The sequence below is a fragment of the Erinaceus europaeus genome, chromosome 1, assembly GCF_950295315.1.
Source record: "Erinaceus europaeus chromosome 1, mEriEur2.1, whole genome shotgun sequence".
Lineage (NCBI taxonomy): Eukaryota > Metazoa > Chordata > Mammalia > Eulipotyphla > Erinaceidae > Erinaceus > Erinaceus europaeus.
The window spans coordinates 88,228,063-88,248,033 of NC_080162.1; the positions used below are offsets into that span (position 1 = coordinate 88,228,063).

General features: G+C 48.3%; 1 protein-coding gene across 3 annotated transcripts in view; it reads left to right on the forward strand.

The window, feature by feature from the left end:
- TOX2 (TOX high mobility group box family member 2) overlaps positions 1 to 19,971 on the forward strand; it is a 178,099-nt gene that overhangs the window by 18,040 nt on the left and 140,088 nt on the right. Inside the window, exon 1 of one of the 3 annotated variants that reach the window (XM_060190355.1) lies at positions 15,084 to 15,209. The exons of the other annotated variants lie outside the window; for them this stretch is intronic. Within the exon in view, the coding sequence (XP_060046338.1) occupies positions 15,084 to 15,209 (126 nt within the window). Of the gene's footprint in view, positions 1 to 15,083; positions 15,210 to 19,971 lie in introns of those variants that run through there. 3 annotated transcript variants of the gene reach the window in all.

Consider the following 19,971-nt stretch of genomic DNA (forward strand, 5'->3'; position numbering starts at 1 on the left):
GGCATCTTTTTTTCCCCCCCAATATTGTTGCTATTATTGTTCTTGTTGCTTCTGCTTTCATTGTTGGATAGGACACAGAGAAATTGAGAGAGGAGGGGAAGACAGAGAGGGGATGAGAAAGATAGACACTTGCAGACCTGCTTCACCACTTGCAAAGTGACTCCCCTGCAGGTGGGGAGCCAGGGGCTCAAACCAGGATCCTTGCCATCAGTCCTTGTGCTTCATACTATGTGTACTTAACCCGGTGCACTACTGTCCAGCCCCCATCCTTCTACTTTTTTAATCAGTGCTTGAGTCTCTGAGACAAAGGTGGGCAGACCTCAGCCCCCTGCTCTGTCCATTTCCCACATGACACCCCTCAGGAAGTGACCATGCCGTTTCCAGGAGGGAACCCTGTTGCTTGAACTGCCTGACCTTCACAGAGGAGTTTTGAGATCGTGGGAATGCTTCTGTTGAACAGGTAGAACTGATTTTGGACATTTCACCTGAAGTTAACACCCCCCTTTGTTTTTGGTAAACTGTGAATTATGAAGGCTCTGTTACCTGTCATGGAAATCACCTGCTGTTATCTGCCATTAGGACTGAAAAACCAGGCTTACTTGGGCACATTCCTCTTTTAAGTTCAGTGCTGCAAGCTGCTCAATTCCAGGCTGCTTCTCCAGAAAACCCCCCCCCCCCCCCCACACACACACACCCATCTTCCTCTTCTGACAGTGCCTAACTTACCTGTTCACTTAAGGTCTAAGTTGTGGACCATGAGGCCCAACTTTAGAACATCAGCTTGACACGAGAGGACTTTCTGCTTCTGCATCTTAGATTCTTAACTAGAATAGCTTTAACTGCTGTGATTCTGCTTTGACCATTTCCCCATTCTCTATCTATCTATCTATCTATCTATCTATCTATCTATATATATATACACACACACACACACACACACACACACACATATATATATATATATGGGTTTTAAAAAATTATTTCTCTGTATATGATTTTGAACCTCTTCTCAAAAGCCACTCAGTCTGGGAGACCTTCATTGCTATCTTCTGTGTCAGTGTGTTCACCCCTCTAGCCACTGGGACAGACACCACCAATTCCTACAGAGCTGGTATGTTTCATCCCCAGATGTTGGAGCTCCAAAGGCTGTGTGCAGGGGCTTGGACTTTGTGTCCGGAATGGTGGGAATTCTTTTTAGGAGAATTTCTGTGGCTGTCATAGATAGGACCTAGAGAGGGTGCAGGGGAACAGTAGGGAGGTACTCATTCGCTTAGGGGAGTGTTGGTGACAGCTTGGGTATTCAGATAGCCAGTAAGGTAGCAGCTGCCCACATCTGACTATTTAAATTTCAAATAAAACCAAATCAAATCTAATTTGTCAGTCACACTTGGCATGCTTCTCTCTATCTCTCTCTTTCTCTTCCACTGTGGTTACAGTTGGGGCTTTACACCCACATAGTTCTTCCACTCTTGGTGGACTCACCATCTGTTTCTGTCTCACTTTTGAGATAGAGGGAAAGAGATAGAAAGAGGAGAGACACCACAGCACTGCTTCACCTCTCTTGAAACTCATCATCATGTAGGTGCTTCTATGTGATAGTTGGAGATTGAACCTGCACCATGTATGGTAAAGTGTGCACTCTACCAGGTACACCATCACTGGGCTCCACAGTAGCTGTATTTCAAGTGCTCTGTGGTCACTATGGGTGGACCCAACTGGGCAGTGCAGAAGAGAACAGTCTGATTATTGCAGGGTTCTTCTGGACCAGTCTGACTTAGACTGCATGGGAATGGAAATGGGAATGGGAATCTTGGGGGTGGGTTGGGGTGGGGATCAAAGGTGGTAGAATGTACCAGCTCTGAGGGTGGTTTGAATATGGAGTGTGGCAAAGAGAGGGATTGAGGCAAAGACCCAGGCTCTTGACTGTGGGCCAGAGCAGAACTCTAGATCAAAGAGTAAATATTTTTGTGACTTTGGATTCAGGGTGTCATCCCCATTCACAAGCTGCATGAGAACATACTCCCATTGTATCATAGTTTCCTGGTGGTACAGCCCCAGTATCTTTTGAACAATCCTCAGTTGTGTCTGTCCTTCTTGTCAGATCTGCCTTCACTTAGGGTATACCGTGTGGAGTGTGAGGTCTTTGTGATAAGGGAATATATTAATTCATATTTCAATAAAAAGAGTTATGTTTGCCATTGTGGCTCGGTCGGATGCTGTTTAAATGCCTTTGGTAATATCTTCAGTCAGTTGGCAAATAGAAGACAGGAAAGTTAGTAATAAAAAATGAATTAGGGCGATTAGCAAAAGGTGAACCGCTTCCCTCCTCAGGCGACAGGCAGCATTGACTGAGCTTTGCAGGGTGTCTCTTATCCAAACACACGTCTGGATTACTGCAGCCTCAGGGGCCGGCCCTGGGGTCTGCTTGGCACATAGGACTTGGTTATTGCATTTAGTTCCGAAAAGGTCATCGACATCCCCCCAGAGGGGTTTGAGGGGCTTACACCCTGCATTGGGCTGGGGTAGTGTCTCTGATGAGGGGGTGCTACTCTCCCTGCTGTTTCTGACTCAGGGTGAGTCCAGGAGCCTCTTACTCCAAAGCAGGGTCTTGGTCCTCTTCCCTGCATCTTAGAGGGATCTGTAGAATAATCCCACTTGCTCTTCCTGGCATCTTCTCCAGGGGTCCCCTTGGGAAGCTTTCCTAGCAGGGCTGGGTCCCTTCATGAAGGAGGAAGGGGCACAGGTTGTCACAGACTCTAGGACTAGAGCAGCAAAGGACATTAGCATTCTGGTGACTGAGTAAGGTGTATGGGGCGGGGGGGGGGGGGGGGGAGCTCAAACCTTGGCAGATTTGAACTCACAGTCAGGCAAAAGGGACCCGAGAGACCACAGAGCTGATGGTTGTGGTGGTGATGTTCACGCCGGCTGACTCACTCTCAGCATAATGGATCGTCGCTACATTATCTGTGTGATTGCTGCCTGGGTGGACAGGGATAGTTAGTTAGATGAGCACTGCAGTGGATTGGCAACTGTCTGCTTTAGGCCAGCACTTAGACCAGAGTATCTGTGGAGGGCTTTCTGGCAGAGGAAGCATTAGGCAGGACCTCTGAGAAGAATAGGATGCACATAGAGAAGACGTAGAACAGAGAACAGAACAGGCGTTTATTTAGTAGCTGTCAGAGGAGGAGTATTTTTTTTTTAAGTTACTTAGGGTCAGGTGGTGGTGGCTCACCTGGCAGAACACATAAACTACTGTGCATAATTCTTCTTCTTCTTCTAGCGTTTGCCCTTCTTCCGTAGCCAGTCAACAGGTCAGGTTGAAAGCTGTCAGGAGCTGCTTGTTGCTGGCTTTGAAAGTGACTGGGATCCATGTGGATTCAGTCGGCTAGGAAGGATCGTCAGTTTCCCCAATGAATGGGTACTCACGGGATGCACCACGAGAAGGTCGATCCAGTGCATCCCACTGCGCATAATGATCTGGGTTTAGGCTCCCAGTCCCCACCTGCAGGGGGAGCTTCATGAGTGGTGAAGCCGTGCTACAGGTCTCTTGTTCTCCCACTCTACTCCCCCCCTTTCTTCTCAATTTCTCTCTATAAATAAATAAATAAATAAATAATGAAAAAATCTTCTTGGGAGCAGTGGAGTCATCATGCAGGCACGTAGCCCCAGTGAGAACCCTGGTTGCAAAAGAAATTGTTATTTAATATATATCATTTTAAAGCAAGGAGGGGGCAGACCAGAACACTGATCAGCTGTGGTTTATGGCGGTGCCAGAGACTGAACCTGGTACCTATAGGTTCTCAGACATCAGCGTCTGGTGCACTATTACCGCTCTGTATCCCTGGTCCCATTTGTCATCTATTTAATCTCCATAACTACCCTTGCAAGAGAAGTTCGCCCTGTTGTGTAAGCAGAGGTGAGGTGACTGGCCATCGAGGGTACTGGAGTCGGAGCCTGTTGGCCAGGATCGGCCTGCTCTTCCTCCGGCAGTGCAGCAGAACAGGAAGACCTGGCAGAGGCAGAGAGAGGTTGTGCAGACCTGTGGGGGTGGGAAGGAGTGTGTGCAAGAGGAGGAGGAATCTGGGGCTTGGGAAGGGGCTTGAGTGCCAGCCCTGGACTTTGGATCCTGTATTGGGGAGCCTCAGAGAGCTCTGGAGCAGGTGTGCTGACTGCAAGGGAATTCAGCCAGTGTTCCTGTCTTTGCCACAGGGCTGCCATCTTCTTCACGGTTTCTCCTCCCTCAGCTAACTGTGGAGTTTGTGTGTTCCCTTTGTATGGAAGTAGAGCCCATCCTGGACCCTTCCTGTAGACCACTTTCTTGACATTTGGGGTCCCTGGGACAGAGGATATGTGTTCTGGTGAAGGTGCTTTGTGGGGTACAGGCTGAGATGCCCATAGCAGCCCTGGGCTCACACTGTCCTCACCACTGAATCCAGCCCACCTACCTGCCTCTGCCTGCCTTCTTCCTGTGTTGCCAGCCCCATGCTGTGCACTGCTGTACTTTCCCCCATGACAACAAGTGTGGGCTTGGGGCATGTTAAGATTTAGGGGCAGTGCCAGGTGGTGGCACACCCAGTATAGTGCACATGGTACAATACATGAGGAACTGGGTTCAGGTCCCCAGTTCCCACTTGCAGAGGGGAAGCTTCATGAGTGGTGGAGCAGTGCTACAGATTCCTCCTCCTCCTCCTTTCCTTCTGTTTGTCTAACCCTCCATCAGAAAGGAAGAGAGAGAGGGAGGGAGGAAGGAAGGGAAGAAAAGGAAGAAAGGGAAAAGGGAGAAGAAGAAGAAGAAAATAGAAAGAGTTTGGGAGCTGGGTCCAGTTCTGAATCGTCTGCAGCCAGTCGTCTACTGTTTTCCCTCAGGCCTGAGCCTTCTCCTCCAGTCAGAGCTGGCAACATCCAGATCCTTCTCACTCACTCCTCTCTCCCATCGTTAAGTAAACCTCACTCCTGCCTTCCCTCGCCTCTGCTCCCTCCCTTCCTGCTGGCTCTTCTCGCTCTTCAGATGTTATATAAGCTACAGTCACAAATTGACACCTGGTACAAGATGCTGCTGTCAAACATAGAAGCTGTTCCTGCCAAGCAGGGTGGAGAGTGGTGCTCGGAGAGAGGAAGGAGGCAGAGCAGCTATTGCTACTGAGCACCTACTGTGTGTCAGCACTGGGCTACGTGTTGAATGTCAACTGCCTTTTTGTTTGTTTTGTTTTAAGAAAGAGGGAAGGCAGAGAGACTCACTGTCATTTTATGCAGTGCTGGACGTTGAGCTCAGGGTCTCACACATGCAAAGCAAGTGCTCTCCCACTGAGCCACCTCCCTAACCATCTTATTTAACCCTCCCAGTAGTTCTGCAAGTTGCATATTATTAGTAGTACTGTGTTACAGATACTTGTTACATTGACCATGTTGGCTGACACTTGGGGTTCAGAGAGGTTGAGGACTTGGCCCAGGGTCATACAGCTTGTAGTGATAGGGTGACTCATGAAGTGGGGTCGGTCTAGCTCTGAAGTCCCAATCCTTCTGCAGCACATGTCCTCCTGTGCACAGAGGGCTTTAAGCTTCCTCTGGGTGGCCAGTTTAGACCCAAGCTATCCACCTGGAAAGATTTGGCACAGGATCTTATTCGCACTGCATAGGAATAGACCTTGTATGGGTTCAAGTCAAAGCCAGAGGCCTATAAGACACAAACCCTTATAAACAAAAACCCTTGGGGACTGATCCTTACCCCACCCCGCCCCCCACCCCCAGAGGTTTTTGTTGTTGTCAGCTTGATGCTGTGTAGACCAGACACCTGTTCTTTGGCTCTGAGCATGTTGTGGTCAGCGCTCTTCTGTGAGCTCCTCCATCACTTATCTGTTCTTGCATAACAAGCCACACACAGCGAGCCTCAGAAGACAGCCACTGTTTTCCTTATCTCACTATCTGTGTGCTGTCCGGAAGGCTTTCAGGGCTGGGTTTGCTGGTCTCTGCAAGCTCTCCTCTGTGGCGGGGGTGGGGCTGGTCACCTGGCAGCGAGATCACCTCAGTAGACCTCTCTCCCCTCTCTGGCCGCTGGTTGTTGGAGTAGCTCCATGGGCCCTTATTCTCCAGCAGGCTGGCTTGGACTCCTTGCCTATGCCCCGAGGTTCCCAGAGAAGCCAGAGAAAATGCACTCATGCACAAATGCTTTTCAAACCTTTGTTTGCAGCACATTTGCTGCCATCTCACTGGCCAAACTTCAAGGTGTAAAGAGAGAGATTTGTCTCTTGCTAAGAGGAGAAGAAGGACGTCATTTTTTTCAATGACAAGCGTGTCTCAAACCCCTGCTGTGTGCGGTGTCAGACCCTGGGACAGAGAATCAAGGGTGAACGCACCAGGCCTGGTGCTGCACTCATGTGGCCTTTGGTCTCGTTGAGGATCACACCGGGCTGTGAGGTCAGGTGGCTGGAGCACTGCCTTGACTTTTGATCTGAGAGTGCAGATAGACATACTGTTGCTTGGTTGGGGGGGGGCAGAGGGAGCATTCCAGACACAGAGTGGCACGTGCAAAAGCCTCATGGAACGAGGGCCCAGCACATGTGAGCAGCACCCTGTGAAGTGCCAGGTCCCCAATGTGTCAGCATACTTGGGCCAAGGTGGGAATGTTTGGCCCCCCAAATGTCACCTGAGCCACCCCTGTGGAGCATCCTCTCAGGAGGGGGTAGGGATGCATTTTCTAGAGGTGCACAAGGGCAAATTGAGTCTCATGTAGATGCAAGATTTAGGAAAGGGTGAGGAGTCGAGGAGAGAGGGCTCTAATGTGCAGGGTGCAGGTGGGGGGCTGGTCTGTGCCATGATGGGGCTGGGCTACTGGGGCACATAGGAGGCTGCGACTGAGCTCTGTTGACTGGTGACCTGGAGACAGCCACTGAGAGTAATGTGATAAATCTGGAGCAGGAGAACCTCCTGTAGGGAGGGGAGGGTATACAGCAGAAAGGCCCTGGGGTGGGGTCTTCTCTCCAGCCAAATGGGAACCCTCTAATCCTAGCCCCAAGCAAGACTATCATGTCCACATGTCATCCCTACAGGGGTGTCTGGGTTGGAGGCCTTCCCTGTGGAAATATGTCCACGTTCCCTTGAACAGCTGCCTCTGGTGTTCGTAAGCCTTCCACAGGCTTTTAAACAAATATTTAATTAATTTATTTATTGAATAGAGACAGAGAGAAATCAAGAGGAGAGGAGAAGATAGATAGAAACCTGCAGGTGGGGACCAGGGGCTTGAACCCGGATCCTTGCACATCATAATATTTACTCTCTACCATGCCCCCTTCCGTGTTATCTTAAGGCAGCTGCTCTGGGTTGAGATGGTGAATGGGGGGATAGTTTTGGGAAAGGTCTGTAGTCACCGGGAGTCAGTACTAAAAATGAGCCACAACAGAATTGAAAACATGAAGCAAGCCAGACAAATCCAAGTATGGATCTCTGTTTCTCTCATCCACTATGAAACTCTGGGCACACCCCAAGCCTTGGGTTTGTTATCTGAACATGGGGCCGGTCCTGCTTGCCCTGGGGCAGGTGTCAGGGAACCCCCAGACTGAGTAAATGTTGGTGCCTTTGTATGCAGCCTCTTGGCAGTGTGCACACCAGGACAATGTGGGAACCTTTGTGACTGCACAGAGCACAATGAATGTTCCTCTTTACCAGGCCCCCATATCAGGGAAGCTGTCTTCTTCAGAATAAACAGAAACCATGGTAACAGGGAAGTGTCACGTGAGCTAGCACCCAGCCTGCTCATGGCCAAGTGGAAGGGAGAGGGAATGGGGACCCACTGGCACTCCCCCTTGGGAGATCACACTGAGAGTTCTAGAAAAACCAATCCTGACTTGGGGTTTTCTTTTCAGCCTCACATTTTGTTACTTAATTTCATTTTTCAGTCTTGTCCCAGAAATCTTGTCTCCAATGAGTTAAGTCAGTGCAAACTTCCCAGCCTTGCCCCCTTCCCTATGCCACCTCCTGGATGATGCTCTGGATGGAGCAGCTGGGACTCTTTTGGAGCTGGGCCCTGAAAAGGCAGCAGATCTTCTCTGGGAGGGACCCACAGACCAGTGAGCTCTGTAGACATCCAGGGAGGCAGCAGTATTAACACCTCACTTTATGGAGAGGCTTGTCCTAGCTCAGAAGTGCCAGAGCTGGAGTTCAAACCCCACTGTACATGCTGCAGAATGTCTTTCCACACTGCCTCTGATTGAACTGGGGACTTGGCCACCAGTGTGTGAGAGAAGCGGGTGCTGGTCATCTCTTGATGTGGCAAGCCTGTCCTGCAATGACTGTCTTCACTACAGAGGGCCCAGGATGCTGGGGTTGGGGAGGTGTGGACAGCTGAGGTGGCCTCGGTGACCAGGATAGCTTTCCAGCCCTTGTCTCTCCCTGTCTGCTTGTGCTCCTCTGTCAGCATGGACTCACAGTCCTGCCTTGGGGGTTGGAAGATGGAGTGGAGCTTCCCGGGGTGCCTGCATCTCCAGGCTGGACAGTGAGAACCCGAGCCTCTTGAGGGTCTTAGCTGTAAAAGGAGAAACTCCATGACTCAGCTGACAGACAGAGTCTCAGTGAGCATGGACGCCAGGGCCCAGAGCCTCAACTCCATCTCTGTCTGTCATACTTAGTAGCCACACACAGCTATGGAGTTACTTAACCTCTCCATTCCTCTGGTTCTCATTTTTCAAATGGAGATAGGAATTTCACCCACCGGGCTGACACCCCTCTTAGGGTGATGTTTAACTGTGCCCCTGTGACAACAACAATCCTATAAATCAACACGTTCTTGATAAGGTGATAAAAAAAACTGTACCTACTTAGTAGGGTTGTCATATGTCAAATCAGAAAACAGTACGGGGGACAGCGCATGTGCTGCCAGAGCAGTTCATGTGAGTAGTCGGGCCTTTTGTTGGTTGGGAAGAGTAGAGAGGAAGGAGACTGAGTCAGTGTGAAGAGCACTGTGGGCAGAGTACAGGGCTCACTGTGGGTCCGCGGGACACCTACTTCACCTGCTCAAGTCTTGCTTTTGGCAGTTGCTTGTTTATTTTTGGTTATACATTTATAAGAACACATTTGAATATATAAAAGCATATATAATACTCTATAGAATTAGAACCAAGGAAAACATAAATAGAATGAATTTTGAGTGTAAACTGAAAACAGCTATGTTGGTCCCAGGCTCAGTATCAGTCGACACCATGATCTCTTTCTTCTTCTTCTTCTTCTTCTTCTTCTTAATATCTTTATTTATTATCAGGTACAGACAGAGAAGAATTGATAGGGGAGGGGGAGATAAAGTGGGAAAGACAGAGAGGTACCTGCACCTCTGCTTCACCACTTGTGAAGCTTTCCTCCTACGGGTTGGGGACCAGGGCTTGAACCTGGGTCCTTGCACACTAGATTGTGTGTGCTTAACCAGGTGTGCCACTGCCTGGTTCATCCAGGGGTTAGAGACTTGGCAGTTTCTTATGGAAGCACAGCCTTAACTGGCCTTTGGAGCTAAAAGAAATTCCCCTTGGGCCAGATAGTGACACAATTGGTACAGTGCACAAGTTACCATCTGTGAGGTTCTAGGTTCGATCCCTTAGCCCCCACCTGCAGGAGGGAAGCTTCATGAGCAATGAAGCAGAGCTATAGGTGCAGTGGTCTTTCTCTCTTCCTCTCTTCCCTCCTGCCCAATTTCTCTCTGTCTCTGTCATAATTGGAAAAACAAAAAAAGGCTGCTGAACATAGATTCATGAACGTAGATTCATTGTTTTGCAGGCATCAAGTCCCAATGATAACTCTGGTGGTCAAAAAAGGAAACTCCCCCTCACTAAGCTTATGGAAGTTCTTAGACCTCAGTTTCCCCACATGTGAAAAGGGGCATGAGACCCTGCTGCCTTGTCTGTCATGAGTTATGTGGCCATAAAATCCCTGGTGCATGCCGAGCATGGAGTTGGTGCTCTGAGGGTAAAGTCCTCTCCCCTCTGTCCCATCATAGCCAGCTCATGTCCATTTCTGAGGAGAGCCAAAGCCAGCACCAAGTCACCCCGGACACCCAGTTGTGCTTAGAGTACATTTCTGAGTTCAGAGCATGAATGGGACAGGAAAGGTAGATAGATGGTTTCTAATAGGATGGATGCCACGATCAACAGGCAAATAGGCAAAATGGAAATAGCACATGGCATGCAGAAATGGCACCCAGGCCTCGGGTTTGGAGGATGAGTGAGCATCATGTAGGTGAGACCATCTGTGCTGTCAGACATGGGTTTGAATGTGCAGGGGGCTTGGGACAGGAAGGTGGGGGTGGGGGGGGCTTCATCGAAGAGGAGGAGGATGGAAAGAGGATGACAGGAGGCAGGGCCCATTATACCTTTGGGCATGCATTATGTCTCTGTGGGGTCAGTGTTTTTGGAGAAGAGGTATTTGGGATTAAGTAATTATGGCATCCCTGTGGGCATGAGGATTCAGACAGGGCACCTTAGAGGCAGAATGTGGCCTCAGTTACTTCCTCTGGGTGAGGTTTGTCTAATGGAAGCTCATAGCTTCTCAGCACTTTCAGGTGCTGACGGGGGCATCACAATATTGTGAAATCAGGCAGCCAAGCCGACTTCATTACCAGCTTACCTGGCGAGGAAGCAGCCGCCTTAGTTAGCACTGATAGTTGGATATGACAGAGCTAAAATTGAACTTGGCAATTATTGCTTGTGAGAGGTTCTCGGGTGCTGTGAAAGGAAGGTTCCATGGAAATCAACCTTGGTAATCACAGGGTTTAAAATTAGTCAGTTACTATTAAGGTTGCTCTGTCAGCATATGCTTCAGGGTGATGCAAGAGAAGGGGGTGGAAATGTGGCGTTTGGCTGCCTTGGTTACCTTGCGTTCACCTGCATCCCATATATATTTCTATATTTGTTCTGAAACATACATTTGAGAGACCCTATGCTGAAGTCATGGTGTGGGCTAGCCATTTGAATGATGGGTATTTTTCAAAGTCAATTTCTTTATATATATATATGTGTGAGCTCTCACCCTCTTTCTCAGCTTCTGTGTTTTTTCTAGGTGTATGAGGGGGTTTCCCAAACAGCTCTGTGCTTTTCCTTGGATCCTGTCCTTGAATAGTTCAGCTTTCCTAACACCTCCTTGCCCCTGAGAAAGAAATGCTGTGAGACTATTGGAGGTTTCTGAGCCCTTCTTGGGACTATTTTCATTATGCTTTGACTAGAATATCCTAACAACCTCAGAATAGCACTCCATGTTGCAGATAAAGACAGTGAGGGCCTGCTGTGCCCTTGGATGCAGGTGCAGAGAGAATCAGACAGAAAGAAAAAGTCTGCGCAGTCAGTTCTCACTTGGCCTGGGGTGTGTGCACTGACCCTTAGGAGTGGGAAGATGGAAGCTCAAACCAGGTCATTAATTTGAGCCTCAGTTTATCCATCCCTGTGATGGGCAGGTGTGAGGATCAAATGAGGTGATCTAAGTACAATGGAAACTCAGCACGAATAGCAGTTGTTATTACTATATTTATTGTCCATTTACTTTGTTCCAGGTCGCACATTTTCCCTGGCCGTGTGCTCTGCACAATGACCCCACAAGGAAGACCTCAGATTCAGTACGAGGAGACAGAGCAAGGGTATCACTTTGCACAGGCTTTCCCGGGAAGTAAAGGGGAGGACTCAAAAGCAGGCAGTCTGGCCCCAGTCTGCCGATTATTATCCCTGCCCCTCACTCTGAGGACCATTGAACAAGAAAACGAGGCAGCCTGGATGAGTTGCCTGTGTGACTGAGAAGAGAGAAGCATTAGAACAGAAATATTTTTTTTCCAAAGGCCTATGGCTCCTCCACAGGAAGCTGACTCATCTCTTTCTTTTGAACCATAACCATCAAGCTGCCTGAGAATCTGAAAAAATTAAATGGAAAAGTGCTGAGTTCCTCCTGGGTGCAGTACTTGCTCTCTGGCTCCAGCCCAGAAGGAACTGAGCAGATCTCTGGTTCTGAGACCCCTTCATCCTGTGCTAGATCCCTGGACCCAGGTGTTTAGTGCAGAGCAAACAGTATTGCTCATGGAATCCTGCACACCAAGGAGCTGCTCTGCTAAGCCGTGGCTACCTATGTGCACACAGGTACCTATGTACCACAGCCTCGCCTACTCTGCCAATGGGGCTGGTATGTTCTAGGTGAGGGAGCCAAGGTCAAGGGCTGATCACTAACTGCACATCTGTGTGCAGCATGATCCCAACCCCAGGACTCCTCCTCCTAGTACCTTCCAGAATCAAATTCAGAGTCTCCTATTCCCAGGCCCTCTTTTCCTGTACATCATAGTGCTCAGTATGTGCTTAATGGAGACTGCAGGGACTTCTCTGCACTTGTCTGTGTCACTACTAACTGTATGGTGATGAATGGGACTAGAATGCTGGTGGCTGGTGGTGAACATACACAGAGGCAGAGTTATTTGTCTGCACAGCTGAAACCTATGTAATTTTCTAAACAATGTTACTGCAACAACAAATGCTCCCTTCCTTCTCTTTATGCTCCATTTCTTCCTCTCCTTCAAACCTTAGCTCAAAGGGCACCTTTTCCCCCATGAAGCCATCAGTTAGCCAAATAATCCCACAGCCCTTAGCTGTCACAGTATCTTACCCACATGCATGAACTGGAATGTCTTTGAGAGCATGGTCTGGGAGACAGAATGAAAACACTTATTCAGTGAATGAAATGGATAGATGACAATTGAAGGATTTTTATACCTTTTACTTATCAGAGTCCCCCGCTTCCAATTAGCACGTCAATACTCAAGCAGCAATGTAGGCTTCTTTATCAATGATCACTGTTCATGGGTGCATATTAGTCCATTGTATGAAGAGGTATGTATATCTAACCACCAATGGATTTTTAGCACTGTTTCCATTTTTTTCTTATACATAATGACACAAAGAAGAAGTTAATATCTTTGTCTATGTGAATTTGAGCCTAGAAAGTACTTTCCCATCCTAAGCTTACTTACTTATATGGCTATGCATGTGTACTTTCTTCTGCCTCTTACAGGTCTTTGTGTTTGTGTTTCCAAAATCTTCAGGTTATCTAAAAACCTCACCCCTCTGTTCGTTGCATGCAAAATTGCCTTTCTCTTTCCTTTAGACAAACCCATGCACATGAATCTTGGCCTTGACACAACAGATTGTGTATACTTGGTATTTGTTGAACCGCTATTACATATCATGCCCTGTGCTAGAGTTATGATGTGAAGATGAACACGACACATGGTGCTGGCTGTCATGGTGCTCACAGCCTACTGGGGAAGACAAAACAGTAAACGTGGAAATGAAGCCTATTGAGAAGAGCAAGCAGAAAACACTGGTTGGGGGCGTGTGCCATGGACAAGATGACTTAGGTGTGGCTGAGATCAGGGGAGGCCTCTTTGGGTGAGGGAGGATTTATTTGGGTAGGACTTGAAGGATGAAAAGAAGTCAGTTGTGTGAAGATCTAGGCGTCTGTGTTCTAGGCAGAGGTGCAGTTGAGGAAGACAGATGGACTCAGAAGCAGGATCTCCCTTTCTGGAGCCTTTTCTTTTCTTTTAATTTTAAAAGCATTTTATTTTTATTTGATAGGGCAGAGAGGAATTGAGAGATAAAGGGAAGACAGAGACACACCTGCAGCACTGCTTCACTGCTCATGCAGTTTCCTCCCTACAGGTGGGGCTTGGGAGCTTGAACCCAGGTCCTTGAGCATAATAACGTGTGCTTAACAGAGTGCACCACTTCCCAGCCCCTCTGAAGCCTTTTGATCTCTGTCCTAGACAATCTAGGCACCATCACCCTTTGCCATGTGACAGTAGTTGTTCCCCAGTCCTTTCTCTGTGCCATGTAGTGGTTTCCTGTTACACATGTTCAGTAACAGGTGGTTCTCTAAAACTTCTGTTACTCAGTCTTGGGTACTTTTAACTCTGGAATGCTTCCTCAGCAGCTTCTGTCACTTCTCAAAAAAAAAAAAATTTAAATTGGTTTTATATCACCCAGAACAGTACATGATACATAGTAGGTACTGTTATCTTTACTTTACAGATAAACAAACTGAGGTTTGGACAAGTTAACTGTTCTAGCAGACAGAGCTAGGCTTTGAACTCAGTTTTCTTTTTCTAAAGTCTATGTTCTTTACAGAAGTCTAGTTATAGTTAAAGTGCATGTGTATGAAAGCTGATGAGATTCCAAGGAAATCAAAATGTCTCAGCCAGCACTGTCCCAAGCCCAATCCATCATGGGTTGGGTGGCCTGCTGACTACAGAACACTGGGATGGAATCAGGAGGTTCTTAGGCTTTGTTTAAATTTACATTTGTGATGCATACTTGTGGAAAAGAAAAATGAGACAAGAAAGGAAAATGCATCAATTCAAAATACTTCCTTCTCCTACTCCCCAGGGTAGCCACTGTTAATAGTTTGGCATCTCTTATAGCTGGTGTGTGCATGTGTTCTCTCTCTCTTTCTCTCATTCCTCCCCCCTCTCTGTTATTATAAAAGTGGGAGCTTGTCCTTGCCTTTTTCTTTGAAACTCTCCAGACCTTTCTCATTCCATCATGTTCCATAGGACAGAAGCCTTCCAGTCTGTGAAGCCAGACTGGGTTTAGACAAGTGGCTTGCCTTTAATTCTTCTTTGCAACAAGTGATGTCCTGGGCATGCATTGTGCACACAGATGTAGGTCTTTCTACAGGATGGATGCTCTGAAGGCTAATTGCCATATGAAAAGGCATGCAAGTCGCACACGCTGACAGGAGCTGCCAGATTGCCCTCCGAAAGCCCTTCTAGTTTGACACCTGCTCCCAAGGCAGTGTGCAGGAGTGGGGAAGGCTCTTAAGCCACAAAAGACACAGAGCTGGGCTGCCTCCCCTTCCCATTCTCTGAAACATGGTACAGAGCTCAGAACATACAGGCCCAAATTGGGGTGGAAGATGGATTTTGATCAAAGAGGTTAAATAACAGGTTTTTCCATTTCACCTTATAGGAATGGGATGGGGGGCGGGGGTGCCGGGCCTCCAGCCAATAGAGGACCAAGAGTTGTCAGGAGGGCTTATAAAGCTTGCTATTTCTGGCATTTTTTCCTCTTTCTCTGCTGATTATGCAGCAGAATCGCACAGAGGCTGTCGCGGGCGCGTTCTCTCACTGCCTGGGCTTCTGTGGAATGAGACTCGGGCTCTTTTTATTTGCAAGACGCTGGTGCATTGCAGGTGTGTCTCTACAGAAGGTAAGCAGTGGGCGTCCGCTGCCCCCTGGGGTGGAGATGGTCAGGGATTCACCCAGGGGTAGAGACAAGGTAATGGCAGAGGCAGGCAGAGACCCAGACTGATACCTGTCTCACCATGGAGTGACGATGCTGTGGAGGGTCCAGGAGGCACACAGTGGGCAGACCTTGAAAAGGAATTCTGGAAGTAGCTGGATATGGGCCCCAGAAAGCTGAGCTGTGCTAGCCAGAGTATCATAGATACACAGGGTGCTCAGAAATCATTTGACCATTTGTTTATCCATCCATTTGTCCATTCAGCACACCCTGCACTGGACCTGGCTGGGTATAGGTGTCTAGCCAGTTTAGACCAGAACAGCGACCGGAAATAACCTCTGTTGTGGTAGGAGCCCAGAAGATTCCCAAGGTGAAGAGTGGGAGGGGCCTTTCACAGCAGGAAAGGGCTGAGGGCTAGTTGGAGACCTCACCAGCAGCAGCCTGCACTACCACTTTCCCTGGCCTCTTGGAGTACAGGGAATCAATAGCAAGTCATCTTCTAATTTGGCAGGTGCCCTTCAAGTAAAGACATTGAAAAATAACCAGTTGGAACCATCAGTTGCTATCCTTTAAAACATTTTATTTTATTTTATTTTATTTTACTTTATTTTATAGGATAGAGAAATTGAGAGGGGAAGGGGAGATAGATAGGGAGAATGGAAGAGACATCTGCAGACCTGCCTCACCATTTATGAAGCTTCCCTCTCTGCAGGTGGGGACTGGGGGCTCAAATCCAGGTCCTTGTACTTGGCATTGCATGCACTCTACGAAGCTTGCTACTGCCTGGCCCCAGTTGCCATCCTTGTAAGAGAAAGGACAGGAAAACTTGAAGGACAGAGTCATAGATTTCAGGAGAAAGATATACACATTGTAGGTGACAGAACTGAATGCACCAACCCAATATTAGTGGCATTTTCCAGCTGTCCTGGGGGAGGCCAGCTCTGTGATGGGAGCTGGCAGGCGTGAGAGTGGGGCTGTTTGCAGTTTGCAGAACAGGGCTGCACCTAGCTCAGTGGGAGGCCTGACCTCCTCTGGTTCTCTGATTACCCAGCTTTGTGAATGTAAACCCCAGAGATAGAAGTTGTTCTCTCAGACCTACTTTGGAGTATTCCAGGTAGACAGAGAGAAACCATGAAGCAAGAGTGTTTGTACTTGCTGTGTGATTTCCACTTTCTGCATACTGAGTCTCATGCCAGCGATAGTTCGCAGGTTTCTGGACTTCCCGAGAAGGCTTTCGAGTCAGCCAGCCATTGAGGAGATAGGCAGGCAGTGCCTCCACTGTGCCTAAGTCTAGGTTAGGTACTGGTTTCAGGTCTCACCTCTCTCTGCCCCAAATCTGTGAGTAGGACAAGTGATTTAAGCCTTCCAGGTCTCAGTTTCTTCATCCATAAAATGGGAACACTGACAGTTATTCCCCTGTGGCCTGGTGATTTGTGTGTGTATGCATGTACCCACATGGACATACATACACACACTGTTTCAGGCCTTGCCAGGGACGTGGTAGGACCTCTGTAAAAGTTGCATGAATGAATGACTGAATGAATGAGTGAATGAATGCCCCAGAGCTGGGGACTCTGCATGGGTGTGTGTGCCCTGAGGAAATTTCCCTTTGCATGTGTGGTTGAAAGCTCCTTGTTCTGATTCTCCTCCGAAGGAGCTGGAGTACTGAATCATTGTCTGTTCTGTTGCCCTGGCTGAGAGAATTTGTCTCTGTGGGCTCTTGTCTAACAGAAAAATTAATCACAGGGACTTAATGGCCATGTTAAAATAGACTTGATTCTTGTTTATTTTTATTTTTCACATAAAGGCAGAGCCAGAGGCAGAGAGAAGAGTATCGAAGAGCCCTGAAGCTGCCTTTAGTGTGGTGGGGGCTGGACTTGAGCATGGGCCACATGCTGGCAAGGCAGCACAGTATCCAAGTATCATCTGCCCCTGGCTCTTATTTTTTTTTTCACACTTCTTGAGCAACCCATTGAATACCAGCCACTGGTGGTGTGTTGCTGGAATCTCTAGAGAACAGCTGGCTAGTGTTTGCTGAGAGCTCCCATCAAGCGAGAAAGGCCGTAGGGGGATGGAAAGGTTTTTGAAAGGGAGGGAGTGGCAGGAAGATTGCTACTCACCCTCACCTGCACACTCACTTCTTGGAATCTGAACTGAGGTTTGAGAAGTTGAGCCCTGGTTGTTGTTCTTGCTAGCTGTGTGACCTCAGGCAGGTCACCTTCCCTCTCTGAGCCAGAGAATCCTTAACTACAAAATGGTGGATTGCCAGAAGGAATAAATGGTATATAAATGCCACATAAGCACATACCAGAGAGTCAATGAAAATGCTCTTCCCTGCTGGGCATAGAAACTTGGGGAGCCTTGATTGAGACCCAGGATGCCTGTTAGCACATGAGGTTAAGCATATAACAAGCACCCACTGAGTAGAGAGTGGAAACCTGGAGTTACATGTGTGAATCTTGCTGTGTAATTGCTTTGTAATTTTGGGGGCAAGTTCTTTGCCCTTTTGGATCCATGATTCTCCCAGAAAGTGAAATCAGGCTGGCCCCACCAACCTACTCTTCTGCTCCATACTGGAAGCCAGGCATATGTGTGTGTGAGGGTGATGAGTCTCATGTTTGAAATTAATTTCCTTCCCACAATTAGTGACATCCTCGGTGACTCTTTTCCCTTTGCTGCCTGGTGCATCCACAGTCCACTAATTAATGGAATTGGGAGCAGAAGTAGGGAGGTGGGGTTTCCCTCAAAGTGTGTGTGTGTGGGGTGGGGGGTCAGCTTGGTCACAGCTAGGGCTCCTGCTGGGTCACCTAGAGTCCCCAGCTCTGTCTAACCAGGGAGCCTGGCAAATGTTCGCTTGTGGGCAATTGCAATTGAAAAAAATCAAACCCTGTGACATCATAGATGCAGAGTGCATTCTCCAGCTTCTCCTGAATCCCCAGGGTCATTTCTCAGGTAAGACATGGGAACTCTCTGCTGTGGGGTGTCTGAGGATGTGGGGCTTGGATGGGAAGTGAGGCTAGATTTCAAACTTAGCTCTCCTGGATCATAGTGTAGAGACTGTAGGCAACAAGCTCACCTTCTCTGGGCCTTATTTACTGTCAGAACCCTTGAGAGCATAAGAGTCCCATAAAAATAGAGGTGGTTGGGGCTTTGGTGGTGGTGCACCCAGTTGAGTGCACAAATCACCATTTTTGAGGACCCAGGTTTGAACTTTCATTCCCTACCTGCCCATTTTACCATCATCTGTCACCTGGGAGACCACCAGAGCCTTCATACAGGCCTCCCTGATACCATTCCCCCCTTGGATTTATTATTGTTATTATTTTATCATCAGAGCATGGTGATGGTAGTGCTGGGGATTGAACCTGGGACCTTGGAACCTTGGGAATGAATGTCAGACTCAGTAAAATGTATACATTATCATGTGCAAGGACCTGGGTTTAAGCCCCTGGCCCTCACCTGCAGGAGGGATACTTCACAAGTGATGAAGCTGTGCTGCAGGTCTCTCTCTCACTATTTCTATCCCTTTTTTCTTAACCTGTCTCTTAAAAAAAAAAAGGATAGGAAAGAAAAGAAGGAAGAAAGATCCTGCCAGAGCAATAGATTTGTGGTACAGGTACCAAACCCCAGTGAAAACCCTGATGGCAGTAAAAAACAAAAGGTAGGAACATCTTTTTGCATAATCACTGTGCTGTCATCCTAGCACCCCATCCCCTCTTGGAGACTGCCATCCTCAATGCAGTCTGCCAGGGCTCTGTGAGCCATTTGGTATCCCCCTTACTGCTAAAGCCTGTGGTGAATGGTCCCTCACACTTACTGGGTCTGTTCTGATGCCCTTCATGTGCCCATTTGGGGGTTCGGCCACTTGTCCAGAAAGCCCTTGCTGATAGTCCCTTCAGGTCTCCCCCAGTAGTTTGGGCCTGGAGCCCCAACCCTCCATCCTCTCACGTTTCTGCTGAGATGTTTTTGGGGGACAGGTTCCATGTTTCGCGTACTTCCATCCTTGTGCCTGTGGAAGGCTGGGCAGCACAGAACGTCCACTAGGGAAACACTAATTAGACGGTAAATATGAAGAATTCCTTGCAAATTAAGGCCTTTGGATCTGGACCTTAGACAGACTGGGTTTGTCAACCTGTGGTTTGAGAAGATTGTGTGGCTTTGGACAAAATGCCCAATGTCTGTGATGATTGGCAGGATGCCACCTTTAACAAGTTTCATCCTCTTTCCCACCTGCCACACAGTAAATGTGGGCACTTGGGACATCTCAGTGCCCCCCTCTCTTTTGCTCTGGACAAAAGGGAGTCAAAAGGGATTTGGCCCAGCAGCCTTCCATACCATACACAGAGAAACCCTGCAGAGGACCCCAAACAACCTGAGATGCAGAAGCCACAGGCTGAGCGGAAGTCAGCTGCTCTGAGGCCCCACTGAGGTTCCTCGGATGTGCCATCGAGCAGCCCTCACGCCTGCCTTTGCTGGTTCCTCCAACCACAGCATCAGATAAGACCACGGAAAAAGTGCTAGCTTCCTCTCTCCTTTCTGGGGAGGGGTAATCTCGGTGCCATCAGTGGGGCACTGCATCCCTTTGCCTTTCTGTCCTCTTCATCCCCACCCCCTGAATGGTCTCTGCTGGCACGTTAACTCCCCTCCCCCCCACACACACCCATGCCTATCTGGCTCACTTTTTCATCTCCTTCCAGTCTTTCTTCTGTTGTCACATTCTCAGTGACCA